Genomic DNA, 20,766 nt, shown 5'->3' with positions numbered 1-20,766 from the left:
GTTTTTCAGATCCAACGAGAATTACTTCAGTCTTATCTGAGTTTAAGAGGAGAAAATTTCTAGACATCCAAGTCTTTATGTCTATGAGACAATTTTGTAGCCTATTGGGCTGATTTGTTTCATCTGGTTTAAAGGATAAGTATAGTTGAGTATCATCTGCATAACAATGAAAGTTTATTCCATGCTGTCTAATAATTTTGCCTAAAGGGAGCATATATAGTGTGAAGAGTATTGGTCCAAGTACAGAACCTTGAGGAACTCCATGACTTACTGTAGTTTGGGAGGAGGACTTGTCATTTACATGAACAAACTGAAGTCTATCAGATAAATATGATTTAAACCAGCTTAACGCTGCACCTGTAATACCAATCACCTGTTCTAGTCTTTGTAACAGAATGTTATGATCGACTGTATCAAATGCAGCACTAAGATCAAGCAAGATAAGTACGGACACAAGTCCTTTGTCTGAGGCCATAAGAAGGTCATTAGTAACTTTCACCAATGCTGTCTCAGTACTATGATGAGCTCTAAATCCTGACTGAAACTCCTCGCATAAATTATTTCTGCTCAGGTGGGCATGTAGCTGAGCTGAAACTATTTTCTCCAGAATTTTGGACATAAACGGGAGGTTAGATATAGGTCTATAATTTGCTATCACCTCTGGATCCAGAGATTGCTTTTTAAGTAAAGGCTTGATTACAGCAGTTTTAAATGATTGTGGTAAATAAAACAAGACGAAGCTGATCGTGGACTCAGACCACCGATACTGCAGTAAATTTCACTTCTGCTGATTTGATTCTATGGATTTTCTCACAATTCTGCTTAGCTCAGATGTCCATAAAAAGGACATTGAAGCTAAACAAAAGACAAAAACACAGCAGTAAGAAAAAGAAAAAGATATAGTAAGGAACAAAATCAACAGAAAGAGGATGTCATACAGGCAGAGGTTGGACAGGATGCAGACACGAAGCAGAAAGAGGTGGAGATGCAGCATGTGGATGCTGTCGAGGCAGCACAGTTTCAGCTGATGGAACAAAACCTTCTAACTTTATTAAAGCTGATTTCCAGCCTCATCGTTCCTGTCCATCACCGCTCTCTGCTTCAGCCTGAATGCAGGAAGCAAAGCGGATTCCTCCAGGAAAGCCACCACGCTGCAGCCTGAGGCACCGCCTCTGATGTGAGTCTGCTCCTCCTGGAAACATGTCTTCCACAAACAGTACATGATGCACTAATTAAACTATGTGGGGAAAAACACCGACAATAACCCAGTCATCACTCTGCAGCACTATTTAGGTCAATGTTAGCAGGACTGGAATAAACAGCCTCAGCAATATGTTTACAATTTCCTTTGGGAATGATAAAGTCCATCTATCTATCCATCCATCCATCTATCTATCCATCCATCTCTCCATCTATCCATACATCTATCTACCCATCTGTCCATCTATGTATGTATCCATCCATCCATCTATCTATCCATCCATCTATCCATCTGTCCATCCATCAATTCATCCATCTATCCATCCATTCATTTATCTATCATCTATCTCTCCATCTATCCATCCATCTATCTATCTATACATCTATCCATCTATCTATCCATCTATCCTACCATTCATCCATCTATCAGTCTAGCCATCGATTCATTCATCCATCTATCCATCTTTTTTCTTCAGAACTGCCTAATTCTTGGCACACATTCAACAAGGTGTTGGAAACGTTAATTTGGTTCATATTGACATCATACAATCACACCTCATCACCATGAGAATCTCCCATTCCACCTCATCACCATGAGAATCTCCCGTTCCACCTCATCACCATGAGAATCTCCCGTTCCACCTCATCACCATGAGAATCTCCCGTTCCACCTCATCACCATGAGAATCTCCCGTTCCACCTCATCACCATGAGAATCTCCCGTTCCACCTCATCACCATGAGAATCTCCCATTCCACCTCATCACAATGAGAATCTCCCGTTCCACCTCATCATGATGAGAATCTCCCGTTCCAGCTCATCATGATGAGAATCTCCCATTCCACCTCATTATGATGAGAATCTCCCGTTCCACCTCATCATGATGAGAATCTCCCGTTCCACCTCATCACCATGAGAATCTCCCATTCCACCTCATCACCATGAGAATCTCCCGTTCCACCTCATCACCATGAGAATCTCCCGTTCCACCTCATGATGATGAGAATCTCCCATTCCACCTCATCACCATGAGAATCTCCCGTTCCACCTCATCACCATGAGAATCTCCCATTCCACCTCATCACCATGAGAATCTCCCGTTCCACCTCATCATGATGAGAATCTCCCGTTCCACCTCATCACCATGAGAATCTCCCGTTCCACCTCATCATGATGAGAATCTCCCATTCCACCTCATCACCATGAGAATCTCCCGTTCCACCTCATTATGATGAGAATCTCCCATTCCACCTCATCACCATGAGAATCTCCCGTTCCACCTCATCATGATGAGAATCTCCCGTTCCACCTCATCATGATGAGAATCTCCCGTTCCACCTCATCATGATGAGAATCTCCCATTCCACCTCATCACCATGAGAATCTCCCGTTCCACCTCATCATGATGAGAATCTCCCGTTCCACCTCATCATGATGAGAATCTCCCATTCCACCTCATCATGATGAGAATCTCCCATTCCACCTCATCATGAGAATCTCCCGTTCCACCTCATCATGATGAGAATCTCCCATTCCACCTCATCACCATGAGAATCTCCCGTTCCACCTCATCACCATGAGAATCTCCCGTTCCAGCTCATCACCATGAGAATCTCCCGTTCCACCTCATCACCATGAGAATCTCCCATTCCACCTCATCACCATGAGAATCTCCCGTTCCACCTCATCACCATGAGAATCTCCCGTTCCATCTCATCACCATGAGAATCTCCCGTTCCACCTCATCATGACAATCTCCCGTTCCACCTCATCATGATGAGAATCTCCCGTTCCACCTCATCATGAGAATCTCCCGTTCCACCTCATCACCATGAGAATCTCCCGTTCCACCTCATCACCATGAGAATCTCCCGTTCCACCTCATCATGATGAGAATCTCCCGTTCCACCTCATCATGACAATCTCCCGTTCCACCTCATCATGATGAGAATCTCCCGTTCCACCTCATCATGAGAATCTCCCGTTCCACCTCATCATGAGAATCTCCCGTTCCACCTCATCACCATGAGAATCTCCCGTTCCACCTCATCATGATGAGAATCTCCCATTCCACCTCATCATGAGAATCTCCCGTTCCACCTCATCATGATGAGAATCTCCCATTCCACCTCATCACCATGAGAATCTCCCGTTCCACCTCATCACCATGAGAATCTCCCGTTCCAGCTCATCACCATGAGAATATCCCATTCCACCTCATCACCATGAGAATCTCCCGTTCCACCTCATCACCATGAGAATCTCCCGTTCCACCTCATCATGACAATCTCCCGTTCCACCTCATCACCATGAGAATCTCCCGTTCCACCTCATCATGACAATCTCCCGTTCCACCTCATCATGATGAGAATCTCCCGTTCCACCTCATCATGAGAATCTCCCGTTCCACCTCATCACCATGAGAATCTCCCGTTCCACCTCATCACCATGAGAATATCCCATTCCACCTCATCACCATGAGAATCTCCCGTTCCACCTCATCACCATGAGAATCTCCCGTTCCACCTCATCATGATGAGAATCTCCCGTTCCACCTCATCATGACAATCTCCCGTTCCACCTCATCATGATGAGAATCTCCCGTTCCACCTCATCATGACAATCTCCCGTTCCACCTCATCATGAGAATCTCCCGTTCCACCTCATCACCATGAGAATCTCCCGTTCCACCTCATCATGATGAGAATCTCCCGTTCCACCTCATCACCATGAGAATCTCCCGTTCCACCTCATCCCCTCTGTTAAAGATCTGGTGACTGTGGAGGCCGTTGGAGGACAGTGAACTCATCGTCATGGTGGAGATGATGTGAGCTTTGTGATATGGTGCATCATCCTGCTGGAAGTTTCCATCAGAAGTTTCTACACTGTGCTTATAAAGGGATGGACATGGTCAGCAGCAATACTCTGCATTTCTACGCAGATTTCTCCCAAATACTCTGATGTTTATGTGCATGCAGATTTATTTAGTTGTTTTAGATCTGAGCATGCCTACTGCTAAAAAAAAAAAAAGACAAAGTGGAAGCAGAACATGTTGTGCAGCAGCAGAACATCATAGCTTAAATGAAGTTTCATTTATATGTAGCCTATTTTACAGACTTAAATCCCATGTTAGTGGACGATTTTTCAAATATCATCTATTTTGAAAATAACAGGAAGTTGCATCACTGTGTAAGTGCATGTTGTGACTGAAATCTGACAAACTGAAAATGTAGACATGAGTTTTTTTCTAATTCAGCTTTTAGTGCAAGCAGATGTTATTATTACAACTATCCCAGATGCTGGATGGCCATGTTTTACCATTTTATTGTTATTCTATTTTCTAAAGCTGTTTTTATTCACTTTCTGTTTCTGTACAGCACTTTGGTCAGATGTACGTTTTTCTTAAAGTGCTTTATAAATAAATATGGTATGGTATGGTATAAACAGGCTAAATGCTACATTACCCAGTTCTGTCTGCAGCACATGTAGCACAGAAGATGTCATTGCTGCTGTTTTTAATGTGGTTTTAATTCATTTAGAGGAATATTTTGCTAAGAAGTTAAGAGAAATAATCCTTTTCAAATGAACAGGTTACAAATCCGCGTTTATTTTTTAAAATCTGAATCAGCATGAAGCCACGACCATCCAGCACTGCCCAGACTGTACAAATAAACTTGCCATCATTTTGACCAACGTCAAGACAAACGGCCAAAATTCCCATTTAGATCTCTTGATGCAGCACATAGATCTCTCAGTCATTAGAAAACCAGAGCAAGCTTGACTCTGATCTTATCCTTTTTATTTGAGCCATATATCTCTAAAATGTGTTTTATTCAGTGGAGAAAAGTCTGATATGTAACTCAGTCTGTGATGCACAATACACAGTATACAGTTGTGCACTGAAGGGACTGAATCCAACTGAAAAGTGATGCAAAACTGAAACGCTGGTTAAATATATCAGTCAAATCTACTAAAAACGACATTAATTTTATGATTCTAGCTTAAATTTCTTCTCTGATCAGCTGAAAACATCTCAAAATGGACATTAACCCTTTCTAACCCATAAAAAAATGGTAAGAAAAGTCCAATATTTTAAATACAATGTCTTTACCTGGCACTTGAATTATTTTTTGTGGTATGTCAACATAATGTGCCGTCTGCTGCTATTAGTGGGCAGAAGACAAGAATCAGATAGTGCTCAACAAGATTTTTAGCAAGTTTTCACAATAAAAACTATGCAAAATGTCTCAAACTACATGCATCAAATAAGTCACATCAGGCTTTAAATGGTTAAAAGATTTGAAAACAGGAAGCTTGGGTACAAATGATCTAATTTGCCTTTTTTATTTACTCCTCAGTTCAAGACAATAATAAAAAAAATTTTTTAAAAAATAGAAATATGCCATGAAATACTTTGTAACAATTTTTATGCCAAAAGTATTTTTACTTCTCAACTTAGAAAGAAACTTTTTGTTTTACGGTATTTCTTACTAGTATAAAGCCTATTTTTTTCTACTTTCAGGACATATTACCAAGTGAAGTCCTCTCACTGCACCGGCAGGTTGTTTAATGTGATAATAGTCTCAAGGGTTTTTTTTTGCCATCATAAGAACTTTGAAGTTAAAACGTCTGACTGCTACTGAATGCAGCATCATATCTAAATGTGTAGTCTTTACTCATTTCTCCATATAATATCTTACAAATAAAATAATGAGTCACTTAAATGATCAAAAATAGATGCGGGTCTCAGATTCAGGTCATAGTTTTTTGGGGAATCTCGAACTGGGTAAATATTTCTCCATACGGAGGTTTGCTCAGGTTTTTGAGGATCAGCTGGAAGCGCATCTCGAGTTGCTGTGAGCTTAACGGACACGTAAAATGAGACGGTGTGAGCACGTCCTTCACGTCTGCTTGCATGAGGAAAAACGCTGCGTGCAGCTCCTACGACGGGGTGGGACACTTGAGCCCTTGAGGGTTGCAGTCCTGCAAGTGTTGGCAGCTTCCCTGCTGCAATACACTTGACACACAACAGACTTTTGGTGCAGAGCTTGACAGTAACCTCGGCACCAGTCTGCTAATTAGCCATTGGTTTGAGTCAAGTGTGTTGCAGCAGAGAAACACCAGCAGGACTGCGGCCCTGGAGGACCAGAGTTGCCCACCCTGCTCTACGACACCAGACATTTTAGTCTTTTCTGTTTGATCCTTTTGACCAGCAAGTTCAGGATGTTTAAAATGCAGTTGGGCATGTCTACGTGGAAACACCAGAAGTTTAATCAACTCAGCGACCATTTGAGGATCTAATCATAATATCCTGATCTCTGCCTTATGGTCCACCGCGCTGAAGCTACAAAGTGCGCCTGTAACATGTTTCCTGTTATACAACCGGCAGGCTCAGCTAAGCGGTTGAATCTGGTCAGTTCTTGTTTCACAATGCTGCTATGAATCATGATTTTCTGACTCTAAAACCAGCTCCTAGTCAATTATCCATCTTTCAATTTACGCGTCTTTCTCTGTTTGCATGGCTGAGTTTCAGCCTTTTCTTATGCACTCATTTGTTGGTAACAGCAGATTCTACTGCAGCAATAATCTCATATTCCATAATATCTCAGCGGGACTCCCTCCAGTAATTGTGGCTGCTCTGATGCTGCCAATGTGTTGCATCACCATCACACAATATGAGAGAACAGAGAGGCCCTCAGGTGTTCCTGCATCACTTACAAAGGCTGTAACCAGTCTGGTTGTCTACAACAGCCCGAACCTTCTGGGCCAAACACACACACACGAGTGTATAAAACAGATGGATGCTGGTTGTAAATTAAAGGAAAGGGCATGCAAGAGTCCCGGCTAATGCATGTAAAATGTCCTTTTGAAATGATTGCGTATTTTTAAATATTTTAAGAGTCTTTGTAAGATATGGACCTCAATCAAGCTTGTAGCTTTCAATCCCCTAAAGTTTCACTGGATGTTTGCCAGACACGGTCAGTAGTTGGGTTTATTTATGGCATACAACCCTGCACAAGCGGTTTTCCTTTGCTTTTTTGGTTTGGGTCCCACCTCACGACAGCAGGAGTAAATGCTGAGCGAAGAGACACGTGATGCAGTGTTAAGAGACAGAGCAAGCTGAGGCCAGGCTGGCCGGGGCAGGGATGTTATGGAGAGGGGGGAATGGGATGGCTGTGTTGTCATGGAAACCTGCTGACAGAGCACTGTCTGGTTCCAACTTCCCAACGGGTTGGCTGCAGCATCATCTAACCCCCCGCTATCATCAAGTTGTGCATATGAGAATGTCCGCTTTGCGTCCTGGAACCAGTATCCTGTCCCATCAACCAGCTTTTAAGTCAACACAATGGTGGTTCAGTTTAGTGACAAGAGTGGGAACGCCACAATCCGTGTGTTTACATGGGAGTTTTAATTCCTGTTTAATTCTGATTAAGTTAATTCCAATTTAAACTGATGAAAAACGACCATGTAAACACTTAATTCCTAATGCTAATTTTTATTCGGAATTAAACATAATTCCGGTGTAAGTGTGTGGTTTATTCACATTTTAATTCCGATCTATTTAATTCCTCTGTCATGTAAACCTTCATTCCGCTCTAAGTTAATTCCGGTCGTTCTGAGCATGCTCGTTACCTTGTCCCGATGACAAGGTAACGAGCTACTTCAAAAGTATAATAAAAACAGCGGTGAAACTGGTTCTTATTATGTAGTTTTTACAAGTTATGACTGAAAAGACGAGAAGCAGGGAGCCAACTTTGTTTATTTCCGGTATACCTCATACGTCACGTGCACCCTCTGTCCAATCAGAACCCTTCCCAACCCGCCGCTCTAAAGGGGAATTAAGGATGTGTTTCAAGTAAACCTCCTTTCGGAATTATTATTTATAATGTAAACTTTGTAGGAGAATACATTAATTCATAATGATTTAATTCTGAATAAAAAACATCATGTAACCATACCCAGTGTGTCTCAGTCCTGGTCTTTAACTATCTCTGCCCTGCAAGTTTTAGATGTTGTCCTACTCCAACACACCTGACTCAGAGCAATGGGCCACCTCGTCAACCTGTTAATGTGCCGCTCATTGCAGCCAGTGTGGAAACATCTACAATATGCAGCACAGAGGTACTAGGAGTGAGAATTGAGGTACTTTTAGACAACAGCAGCAGTGGGAAGTTATTAATGGAAGTCATGCGGCAGTGTTTGTGTCTGGACCGCAGAAATAATGTTTAGTCTTAATAAAAAACTGAAACTTTTCACCCGCAAAACCAGTTTTCCATCCCAACCAAGACTGGAAATCTAACCCACAAACCGCGTCAAGCAGGGTCAGAAACTTAAGCTACTGATCTTAAAACACAAGGAAATGTTCATGAATAATGACGAAAAGATTTATAAAGTGGAAAAATGGATTTTGTTTTGCACGTCAGAGGCCGTTCATGCATGTAAATGGCTGTTAAAACTCTGAAAGGACTGTTTCACATTCATGCTGAAGCACAGTTTACCGTTTTTACTGTTTGTGTCATGAATCACGGAGACAACCTGCTGGATTTCTGAAGATAGTCACCAAATTTTAGTTGGTTTTGTCAGTCTCCCTACTAAATTAAGCGCCAACTCAAACCAGTATCGCTTTGCTGGAAAAACCCTCGACAGTCCAGAGAAGCGTTTAATCTAAAATTTGCTTATAATGGTTTTATTTCATGAGTTAACAAGCTGCTTGTTGTCGAGGGTAAAAAGCAACATCAAAAAGCTCAATATTCTGCTTTAATCTCTCAAACACATCCTTTCAAAGTATTTAAGTGCATAAAAATCAGCATATCTTTAAAGTCATACAGACTCAAACAAGTAAATACATTAAAAAAATTATTTGGAAACTAAGCGTGAGATGAAGCACAAAGTGGTTCACCCATTTCTGTTGCACGCTTGTTTAAACATTAAAACATAATAATAGGCTGGCCTAGTTTCAGGATCACAACCATCTGACCCACAACATTCTATGTTGGCTGGAAACCACATTAAAAAGGCAAATGTGTGGCATCTCAGTTAAATTAAAGCAATAAAACAACTGTAAAGAGACTGAAATAAACATATCAGGCTGAATGAAGTTGTTACTTATCAAGCTTTAACTCTTAAGTTAAAACTCATTAAACAGCGTTGACATCAAATACATCTTAAACTCACAAATGGCTGAAAAACAACTCCAACTATGGTTTTTTTTTATTATTAAAGAGGTAAATTGCTCTTTTATGTGACTCAGACTACATTAATGCTTCATGTAAAAGCAGTAAGAGTGCAGACATGTCTTTGTGGTTCAAACAAAAAAAGCCACGTGTGGTGAAGCAGACCTTTTGTCTGCCCTGACAGGGATGTACCAAAGTCAAGTCAAGATACAAAAGCTGATTAATCTACTTCGAACATAAATCCAATTAGACCGTTACATCATTCGGCATCATCCCATTACTATGACTGATAATACTGGAGAAATATGCACTGCCCGTTCGTTGCTATGGGGAACAGGAATCAGTCCTGAAACCGATCCTCCCGCAGGTCTGAGGTCACATGGAGAGGACGCCAAACACTGGCGTTCTGTTGAACCCGTAAGGAACGCACCGCATCACTAAGCTGGCACATTAAAGTTTGAAGTGGCTGCAGCGGCGTGGCCCGTTGCCTCTCATGGCAGCCAAACATCTCTTATTGGGGTTACAAAGCAATACTGTGCTGAATTATTCCAATGGATGTCTGTTGAGCCTTTGGGCATGATCTCATATGTAGGCTAAAGGAAAGCAGAGGCTAAATGGACCAGAATGTTTGTTCTGCGGCAGACGCCGTGTTTGTTGCACCCAAACCAGTACAAAACAGTTGGAGCCATGGTAACAGACAGCTGCTGCTTTGTATTTCTTTTTTCCTTTTATAATCACTTTTTTTTATATATATATATATATATATTTCTGCTTCTCAAACTGCAGCCTAGTTTAGGACAATTAAGTGATGTTTTAATTCAGGATAGATAAAGATTTTCACTTTTTAAAACAGTCATTTCATTACATTAGAAGTAATTTATTGTTCCACCAAGGCAGGAGATTTGTCTCACCAATAGCTTTTATTAATCTTTCTTTTTGCTCTACACCGCCGCCACGAGGGGAGGGACTCAAACTCTCTGCGACGGAGTTGTGTTTTGTCTCTAATTACTGATGGAGCTCGGCTTTGTGCAGAGGAGCTGTTACATTCATCCATCATGCTGACAGCCAGCTATCTTTCACCACCCTTTTCATTTTGTTTCTGTTTATTACAGTCAGATGTCCAAACTACACAGAAACATTAGACCTCAAACTCCTTCAGTCTCCCCAGTAAAACAGTCTCCGGCTGACTTTTTTACATATTTCATCTGTGTTGTTAGAGTATCTCCGATTATCATCTATGTGTGATGTGATGCATTGCTGATGACAGAAGAGTTACGATTACTACCTTAATTACTCATTACCTCATATGATTGTTGTTTTTCCCTATGTTGTTATAACCAGTATCATCATCCTAATGTTATTATTGCTACAAATAAATATGATCTCTCCCTGATATGCACTAACCAGTAAAAACATGATTTAACTTATTAAATAAATCTCATAAACAGTCATACAGCCATGAACTTGCAGAAAATGATCTATTTTCTTTTTCAACATTTTTCATTTAATGATGTTTTTTTTTTTTTTTTTTAATTGAATTTCCCTTTGGGAATTAATAAAGGATTTTTCATTTCATTCATTTTTTTTTTTTTGGTATTTTTTCATGTATTAAATTGTTTTTCCTAATTTTTTTCAGAATCTCTGCCTTTTATTCCAGAAAACTGCATTGCAAATATGAGCACCACAGTAGCACCAATAAAAAGCAAGCATTAAGAAAAGTAAATTATTCATTTAGGTGTAATACATGAAATAGTCTATACTACCATCTGATCAGTATGCCACTGGCTATTGAGCATCTGTTATATGTAAATGTATCCAGTTTGCATAATGGAAAAAATAACTAAATAAATAAATAAAAATACGTTTACATTTTTTTTTATTTAAAAAATAAATAAAATTAAAATTAAATAATATATAACAAAATGGATTAATTTATTTTAAAAAATACAAAAAAGGTAATGCATTACTACAACATGGTGGCACTAATTTGCCAAAATGCAGCTGATGAGCAGTTTTCTGTTGCTAGGTTGATGTGTATAGATCGCAAATTAGCAAAATATGCAGAGCCGGCAACAGCAACTGCCAAAAAATGATTGTATCACCCTTCACAAAAATAAATGAAATGAGATCCAGTGCAAATCCACCAGTTAAAGCTAGCATCCCGTGTCTCCATGACAACCAGACTATCTGCTGCATTCATTTATAAAAGAGTGGCTAGGTACAGTTCTTGTTGATGATTTATTGAGTCTTTGACAGAAGACTAATGTAACCCAACAGGGAGGAAAGTAAAGCATCACCGCTTTGACCAAAAACTCCTTTAAAGCTTTAAGACTCTGGGCGGAAATCCAAGCTGAGGCTGCTGAGCTGTGCGAGCATCAGTACTGGAGGAAAAATCTCACATCATCATTTTATTGACTTCATCAATTAAATGCTTTTGTAAAAGCAGAACCAGAAGTGCCAATGGCCGCCACCATCGATTGCAGTCGCAGTTTTAAAGCTCTTGTGTCATGTGAACTTGTCACCAGCTGGATTCTTCTCTCAAGTAACTAATTAGCTTTATCAAACTCCACCTTTGTCCCAGTGAGATATTTGAGGCGGTCCTTAAAAGAAAATGTCACATTGTGTTCCTGCTGGCTCGGCTCCCAGTGAGCACAACCATGTGACTTCAGATTTACTTGAAACTTAACTTTCCCATCCACTGGTTTTTCTTTTTTTTAGCTCCATTAGCAGCAGAGAAACCAGTAGAAACCTTTGATCCAGCATAAACCACTGGTTTAAAGTAAATGGAAAAGGGACTTTGATTAGAAATAACTTTACACTCGGAGAGCTGCAGCGATGGGCATCATGAAGTTGGTAGTGGTCCTGATGAACCCACAGAAAGGTTTCAGATGAAGTAAATACATAATCTGTGTCCACTCATCTAATGTTCTGTAACTAATATAATAATCTAAGTAGGCTAAGTAGCATAAGAGGCCTACGTGCACACAGTCAGCCTTTGTGCACAGTGAACTACGGATATCTGGAACGTTGCAGCAACAGATATGGAGGTCTGCAGACAACTATTCACGTTAGAACAGGTGTTTTCATGGCTGAAACGCGGATAGCTTTTCTGATGTAGATAAGTACATGTTGTGAATTATATTCCATTTCTATTTTTTCTGTTTTTCCCGTTTCTTTGGTTTTTATTGCTGTCTGATGAAATTTAACCTTTTTTTTATGACATATAAAACAAGAAGAGCTTTTTTGTTTATCTACCCTGTAAAATTATTGTCTGATGCCGATTATCTCAAAATAGCAAACAAATCGGCCCAATTAATCAGTGGACTGAATAATCTGCCCGTCATTAATCTGGTGGTTGGAAGCAGGATTTCTGGGTGTGTTGATAAAAAAAAAGACGTCTACTTTAATCTAAACTGCATCTTGCAGCAAATGTTCACCAGACTAGAGCAGATAACTTCAAATTTACACAACTACCAGCCTTGGACACGTAAAACGCTGTTAGATTGTGTCTCTCAGGCATGACATTGGAAATAAAACACTACTTGTAATGTCTTTGATTTTAAACTGGTGAAGCTGCCATCAACCCGTCCGACCACATCAAACACAGTTTGCTCCTGCTGCTCTGTCCTCACCGGTGAACACAAAGTCAGCTGAACAGCAGTGGTTACCGGTGTAGCGCAGTGGCTTTTAGATTATTTTAAAGCCACAACTCCCAAAATAACATATGACAGTGTTGGCAATCCCCACCGCCACGCAACGACTGATCAAGTGAGTCATCCTGCACCCATCTTCTAAGACTACGTCCACACGCTGCCAAAGCCGCTTCAGGTGTGAAAATGGCAGCAAAAACTGGGAGAAAAGCTTCACTATCCCCATGAAACTGCTGTAAAACATGCTGCAAGGCTAAGCTAAGCTGTGAATGCAGCGACGGCTGCAATACAAGTAACTAATTCAACATTGTGTAAAGGTACTGTCACAAATTTGATAAAAACTTGTTTGATAAATGTAGGCTTCATAGTGGCTATATTTTATAGTTATCTGTTGACCCTCTGAAATTGTCTCACGACCCCAATGGGGGTCACAAACCCCAGTTTGAGAACCACTGATATACGATATGAATATTTACTTTCATTCATTTACACAGTTTAATCCTCCTAACTGCACAAATACATCATGTAACATACTCTGACAGCATCCTTTCTACTGTTGAGGGATCCAACCTGCGTAAATCTGACACCCATGAGATCATTTAAGGCTGTATCCATCGGTCTTCATTTAGTTTATAGACCTTTAATCTCGCTATTCTAATAGCTGTGAACTGGATGAAAAATACACACAGTTCTTTTCTGATGGGATAGCGTCGATCAACAGATATACTTATAAATTCTGTCTGCAGTAGGATGTTTCATCAAGGTAGCACATTTCAACACAACACCAGTCAGAGTTTAAACCAACACCCAGGCAGGTTTTTTAATCACAGGTGAAGATTCTCTGAGCTCCGGTAGAGACCGGTAAAATTAAATAAATTATAATCACAATTATTTTGACTGAAATTGAGATCTCGATTATTTACCACAATTATCCAGTATTTTTAAACAACGCTGCGCATCGTGGTGTTCTAGATTCCGTGTCGTGCATTATAACCGTCTAATGTACAGTTCTGAGTTGTTTAATCCGCTTTTACCGCTTATATAGGAACTATTTTACGTTGGCCTGGATGTACGTTTTATGCCAAACAACCGCTGTCAGGCTACAGCGCGTTTCTCTCATCCACCTGTTAAAAGACGGCTGATCTGAACCAGCTGGTTAACGCGTTGCTATGGTAACGCCCCGTAACAGTGTTTAACTCGCTGAACTATGTATAGGAAAATAACGCAGCCAGTTGCCACATCAATGGTATAAACTATGTTTAGGTGAACTTCCACAACCTACTGCAGTTATTCTACATTGACCTGCAGCCGGAGCCGACTGAGACTGGCCGCCTGGGAGTGCTTTAGGACGGGAGAGGCTCCCGCTGCTCCTTCCTTACAGTAACTGCAGAACAATATGTGCCTTCAAGTCAGTCGCCAAAACACCAGAAAAGTCTCTAATAACTCCAGTAAAAGTTGCTAGATTTGTTGCTTTTAACAAAAAAAGTCTCCAGATTTAGCGATAAAGTCTCCAAGTTGGCAACAGTGTCTGAATGAAAGCAAAGCGGCTGTGGGAGGAGTTTACAGCACAGCGCTGCAACGCCAGAGACGCTCGGTTAGCAGCTGAAGACAGCAGGAGAGGAAACTGCAGAGAGAAAAATAATCGCACCCTTTTATTTTTATCATGGTTGGAAACCCAGATCGTAGTTCAGATTAAAATCCGATTAATCGCCCGGCCCTATAATCAATATATTTTTTATTATTTTCGCTGAAAAGCTGTCTGAACCATGACAGGTAAAGGCTGTGAAAGGCCAGATCCATGTGTACCATCAACCAGCTGCTGCACTGATCAAAGCTTCAACCTTTTTACCGCTCAGGTCATTTTAAACAGGAACAAAGTGTTCAAACCAAAGCCAAGTCGCCCCCCTCCCCAACCCACAAACTACAGGAATGCACATCAGACCTTCCCTCGCCCTCTTTCATAAACCCTGCTCTCATTTGCTGATTTAATTACTGTAGGCTTTGCCCTGTTCGAGGCTACTGGGGCGAGAATTTCGGGGACAGGACGTGAAAGGAACCAAGGGGCGGCAGCTCTAGGGTCGCATTTCTGATCTGTGCTGGAGTAAATCTCTGACATGTATGTAGGCCATGGTGGAGGCAACGGTGGGGACCCAAAGCACTCAGTGCTACTGTCTTGGCTAAGAGAACAGCCTGCTTGTGTTCCAACCAGCGGATCTGTACAATGCCATTTATCATGCTGAAGGAAATAATGTGCTTCCAGCGATGGTCTGACAGGGAAGGGAAAACCCTTTCCAGTTTCCACATGGTAACACACTAAATACAAAAGAAGATCTCCCAGTTTGGGGTTAAAAAACTGAATGAAACTGACTTCCACTGCACCAGAAACCTTAGGAATAAACCACAAAGCAAACCAGGAGCTATAATTATCATCCAGCATCGGTACTGATGCTCACTAATGCTCTTGCAGCTAAACAGGAGCAAATCCCTCCAGCCGTGTCCAGATGTGCTGGATAGCTTTCCCTTCGGACTGTAAGCCGCTACAGCAGCACATCCAGTCTTTGTCTTTGCAGTGCCCCGTGTGAAGACTGGTATATGGACAGGTTGTCCACAGTCCTGGCACGGCAGCATGGCTATGATCAACACATTTTAAGATTAACTGTGGGAAATTGGATGGATAGATGTTAAAAAATGTGTTTTTAAAGATAAAACCTCTGAATGTCCATCACCAAACAGCTGTTTTAAATAAAACGCTGTAATTCCAGGCTTGGAAAAAGGTTCTGAGAAAAGACGCACCTGCTGCACGTAACAGCCTTAAAAATTGACTAAATGTCATAAACCACAATCTGCTTTCACGTGTTCATGCGGATGTTCCACTGTACCCATCATTTCAACCTTTTCCCACAACAATGAAAGCCAATCATTGATGATCTCTGCTTCCCAGTTGTCAGAACTGGTTGCTTTACAGAATAGAATAGAATAAACTTTATTGTCACTGCAAAAAGTGCAACAAAATTTATAGTGCCATTTCAGTTGATGCCTCATTCATTAAATAAATAAAACAAAATATAAAAAGGTAACAATGAAGCTAAAGATAAAAATAAAGATAAAAATAAAGACAAAGACAAAAATAAAAATAAAAACAAAGACAAAGACAAAGATAAAAGATAAAGATAAAAACAAAGATAAAAAATAAATATAAAAATAAAGCTACATAATTATAAAAAATAACACAAATCTACTGCCATAAATGACAGAAAACTTTGTGTTTATGTGGTTTAATTATTCAGACTGTTGGTTGAACAAGCATGCCGATAAGAAAATGTCACTTTCAAGCCCAGATGTGTAGAATTTTAGTATTTTTAATCAGCTTTTGGCTGTCAAACCAATGTGAATACCTAAAGCCAATTTCTACTTTGGACTTTGTGTTTACACTGCAAAAACTCACCCTTAAAAAACAAGAAAAAAATATACAAAAATTAGGTAAATATTGCTTAAAATAAGATAAATTATCTGCCAACAGAACAAGAAAATTTGTCAAGACTTCCCAAAACAAGAAAAAATACTCTTAAAACAAGAGGAATTCTCCGGCATAAAAACTAAGAATTATCTTAAATTTTAAAAAATAAGCACACGTGTACTTAATCTAAGATTTTTAATCTTACATAGATTTCAATTTTTGCAGTGTGTGGAGTTATGAAGTCAAATCTCTGATGAGGAAACACCTCCATACACACACGCACACACACACACACACACACTTCAACATGATGCCAGTCTCTTGACAGCAAACAGAAGAGCTGCTTTCCTTCATATGTTTTGTGTTGTTGTGTAAAAACAAGCAGCCTTTTTGCTTTCTGGGCTCATACACAGTTTGTGCACCAGCTGAGCAGATGGTCCCTCAGGTGGTCCGGGACCCTGGCAGACACAGGCAGATGACAACATGTACATAATACAGAACCTCGGCCCTAACCAGTGATTAAAAGGAACCTCCTCTGAACCATCAGATCTCTATAAATACGACTGAATCAGAGCAGCAGTGATGAGCTGATGGATCAGCTGGTTCCTGATGTGATGGAAGTTGTTCCTAACTCGCCAGGTAAGCTGGATTCTCACGACATTCCTGAGAGAGAATACACACTTCCAGGTTATTCCGTTATGGCAGCTACAGATGGTGGAAATAACGATGGTTGCTGTTCGGACTGGCACCACTTCAAGTTCCACACGAATCTGACTGGTCTAAGTAAACTCACACTGGGAAAACAGAGATGCACTATCCAGTCATCTGCTACGTGACAAACTTTTTGGTTTATCCGAAGGATTTGTTTCAGGTTAAGATTAATCACTTAATACGGAGTGCTAAAAAAAGAAACAGATTAAAATTTATATTAAAAAAAAAAAGGACTTAAATTCCAACAGATCAATTCCAAACGAGCCGCGTTCTTATTATTTTATTAAATAAATAGTGAATAATGAAGACCATTCAGCTCAGTGGCACAAGGGCCAGAGTCCTGCAGGTCTTCTAAGTGTCCCTGCATCAACGCACTTGACTCTTGATTCATGAGTGCAGAAGTTCATAGGCCGTTGGATGAACTTAAGTTGGGACAGGTGTGTTAAAGCAGGGATACACTGAAAACCTGCGAGTTGAATACCAAATCCAGACCTCTTGGGCAAGAGTCTTGCAGGTTTTCATAGTGTCCCTGCACCAACGCACTTGACTCTTGATTCATGAGTGCAGAAGTTCATAGGCCGTTGGATGAACTTAAGTTGGGACAGGTGTGTTAAAGCAGGGATACACTGAAAACCTGCGAGTTGAATACCAAATCCAGACCTCTTGGGCAAGAGTCATCCAGGTTTTCATAGTGTCCCTGCACCAAAGCACTTGACTCTTAATTCACAAGTGCAAATAATCATAGGCTGTTGGATAGACTTAACTTGGGGCAGGTGTGTTAAAGCAGGGATACAATGAAAACCTGCAAGTTGAATACCAAATCCAGACCTCTTGGGCCAGTGACCTGCAGGTTATCAAAGTGTCCCTGCACCAACGCACTTGACTCTTAATTCATGAGTGCAAAACTTCATAGGCTGTTGGATGGACTTAACTTGGGACAGGTGTGTTAAAGCAGGGATACAATGAAAACCTGCAAGTTGAATACCAAATCCAGACCTCTTGGGCCAGTGACCTGCAGGTTATTAAAGTGTCCCTGCACCAACGCACTTGACTCTTAATTCATGAGTGCAGAACTTCTTAGACTGTTGGATAAACTTAAGTTGGGACAGGTGTGTTAAAAGCAGGGATCCACTAAAAACCTGAGTTGAATACCAAATCCAGACCTCTTGGGCCAGTGTCCAGCAGGTTTTTGATGTGTCCCTGCTCTAACACACATGACTCCAAAAAAAAGCTGGGTCCACTGATTTAGTCAAGTCTGTTGGAACAGAGATAAATTGCAAATAGGTCCAAGAGGTCCAGATTTGCTGTTATAGCTCATCAACATGGACCTTTGGCACATCATATGCTGAAACTGAGACCTCCAGTTCTGGTTAAAACGTGTAAAAACACCACCTTTGCTGCTTATTTTCAGTATCTGTCTCTTTGTTTTTAATTCCTCTTTTGGTTTGGTTTTTTGCAAACTGAAGTCACATAAACTCACCAGTAACCCAGTAATGGTTGTTACCTATAAGAAATCTATACTTCCAGATTGCCTGCCCTGACTTTCGGACTTGAAGCTTAACACAAAGGTTTCGTCACACTCCGCACACACATCTGAACCAAACTGGTAACTTGTTGGTATCTTACCCAGGTACAAGGAGGCGTTCTCCTTCTTGACGTTGTCATCCAGGTAGGTGGGTCCCAAAGTGTAAATGGGCGTGGAGCCCATGCCCACCAGGATTTGGGCGATGATGAACAGCGCCACGTACAGGTTGTGCTCGTTGCCCTCCTGGTCTCTGGGACAGGAAGTGATGTCAACACGATCCCTGCCGGTGGCATTGCTGTTCATGCACAGGCCCTCGTTGGCCGAGGACGAGTTGACTTCCTGGATCTGGTAGGCCGGGGAGATGAAATGAGGTAAGGAGAAGAGGGCGGCACCCACAGCGATGAAAACCCCTCCCACAGCCAACCAGCGTGGCCTCTGACCCCGCCCCCCAAAGTAGCTGATGAAAACGACCACTAGGAGGCTCCCGATGTCAAAACAGCTGACCAGGAGGCCAGACTCTGAGCTCCTCAGGCTGTATCTTTTCTCTATGGTGGTGATGACGCTGCTGAGGTAGCCTGACACCATGAGGGACTGGATGAACGTCAGGTAGCACATGCAGAATAGGAAGCAGCGCGAGTCCTGCAAGATAAGGCTCAGATACTTCCTGCTGGGCAGTTTTATTTGGGCGAGTCTTGAGGCGAAAAAGCCCGGTGGCTTCCTCCTGGCCACGTTTTTACTCCTACGGATCTCGGTGTTCTCCATGTACGAGCTCGGCCTGTTCAGCGCCGCCTTCCCAGTCTTTGGCAGGTAGTTTGTTCTGGTTGGAGACTCAGCCTGGAAGGACTCGCTCTTGGCAGGGGGCTGGATGAACTCTGTGCTTTCCTCTGCTGTTATGGACATCCGCGCTGAACCAGCCAATAGGGTCTTCTCTTGAGGTCCTGCTTCGTTTAAAATGGGCAAACTTTTAGATTTGAAGTTTGCGCCCGGTTCCTCCAGCTCGCTGGAAAATCCATCCTCCTTCTGAAGAGACTCTGACAGCTCTGTTTCCTCGTGGTCAGCCATCATTTTCAGTCAATCCCACCTCTCTTTAGGAAAAAGCCAGCCCAGTCTGAGATCACATTTACAATTCAGGGGCTTCTGCCCATGATATTTATTATTAATGGATACATCTACTCCCACAGTCTGTGGAGCCCAAAAAAGGACCAAAATAAGCAACAATGACAGTCAGAGGGTGGAAAAAAATGCTTGCGGTTTCTTGTTATCTTCAGCACAAGCAGGGCAGCCTCTGGGTTTGTTTATCTTGTCATGCACACTTGCCTTCTGACACCATGTAAGCCGGTGGTGAGAACCGGTCAGGCCTCCTCAGCTGGACCGGTGGAGCTCCAGGACCAGGACTCCCTGCAGATGCCTTCCCCTGCAGCAGGACGTTGCTGAGACGAAAAGAGTCCGCGGAGTCCGCGCCGCATCCCGGACGGCAATGCCAATGGAGATCACACAGTTGCAATGGCACTTCTATCCGCACAGATCCTCCCCCCCCTTTTTCCAAACTCCTCCCCGAGTCAAGGGCAACCCCGACTCCGCTCTTATCACCGCAGCAGCTGTCCTCCCAGCGGGCCACCCAAGCTGTCATTTACAGATCATCATGCTGGAGCATTTCACGGAGAGAAACATAGAAATAAAAAAAAAAACATCAGGGGAGGATAAAAGCGGAGAGATGGATGAGGAGGCAGAACAACTGCAGCTCACTGCAGTGCTGCTCAGCTGTTCTGTGAGGCTGATTTTCAAAACAACTCGTCAATTTTGCATACTTAACTAACCGGAAATTTAAGCAGCGCACTTCAAAATAACAGCATAATGTCAATTCCGTGTTGCGCCAAATCTGCTGAAAGGCTAAATTGTTGGGGTTTTTACTTTGGTTGTGGCATTGTTTTGTATGGTTAATCAATCAATCAAAGTTTATTTATATAGCACTTTTCATACAAAAGTAGCACTAAGTGCTTTACAAAATAAAAAGCAAGAATAAAACAAGGTTAAAAACATGCCTTCACA

At 41.6% G+C, this 20,766-nt stretch overlaps 1 protein-coding gene across 1 annotated transcript in view; it reads right to left on the bottom strand.

Moving 5' to 3' along the window:
- The window catches only part of LOC306758160 (solute carrier organic anion transporter family member 5A1-like), a gene marked incomplete at both ends in the record, with an annotated part of 47,963 nt that extends 28,181 nt beyond the window's left edge, over positions 1 to 19,782 (bottom strand). The window contains one exon of the mRNA XM_079243384.1: positions 18,819 to 19,782. Coding sequence (XP_079099510.1) covers positions 18,819 to 19,782 — 964 coding nt within the window. The remainder of the gene's footprint in view (positions 1 to 18,818) is intronic.
- Positions 19,783 to 20,766: the final 984 nt, after the last annotated feature.

This window comes from Telmatherina bonti, assembly GCF_933228915.1.
Source record: "Telmatherina bonti genome assembly, chromosome: 7".
Taxonomy (NCBI): Eukaryota; Metazoa; Chordata; class Actinopteri; order Atheriniformes; family Telmatherinidae; genus Telmatherina; species Telmatherina bonti.
This window is presented reverse-complemented; position numbering and strand designations above follow the sequence as displayed.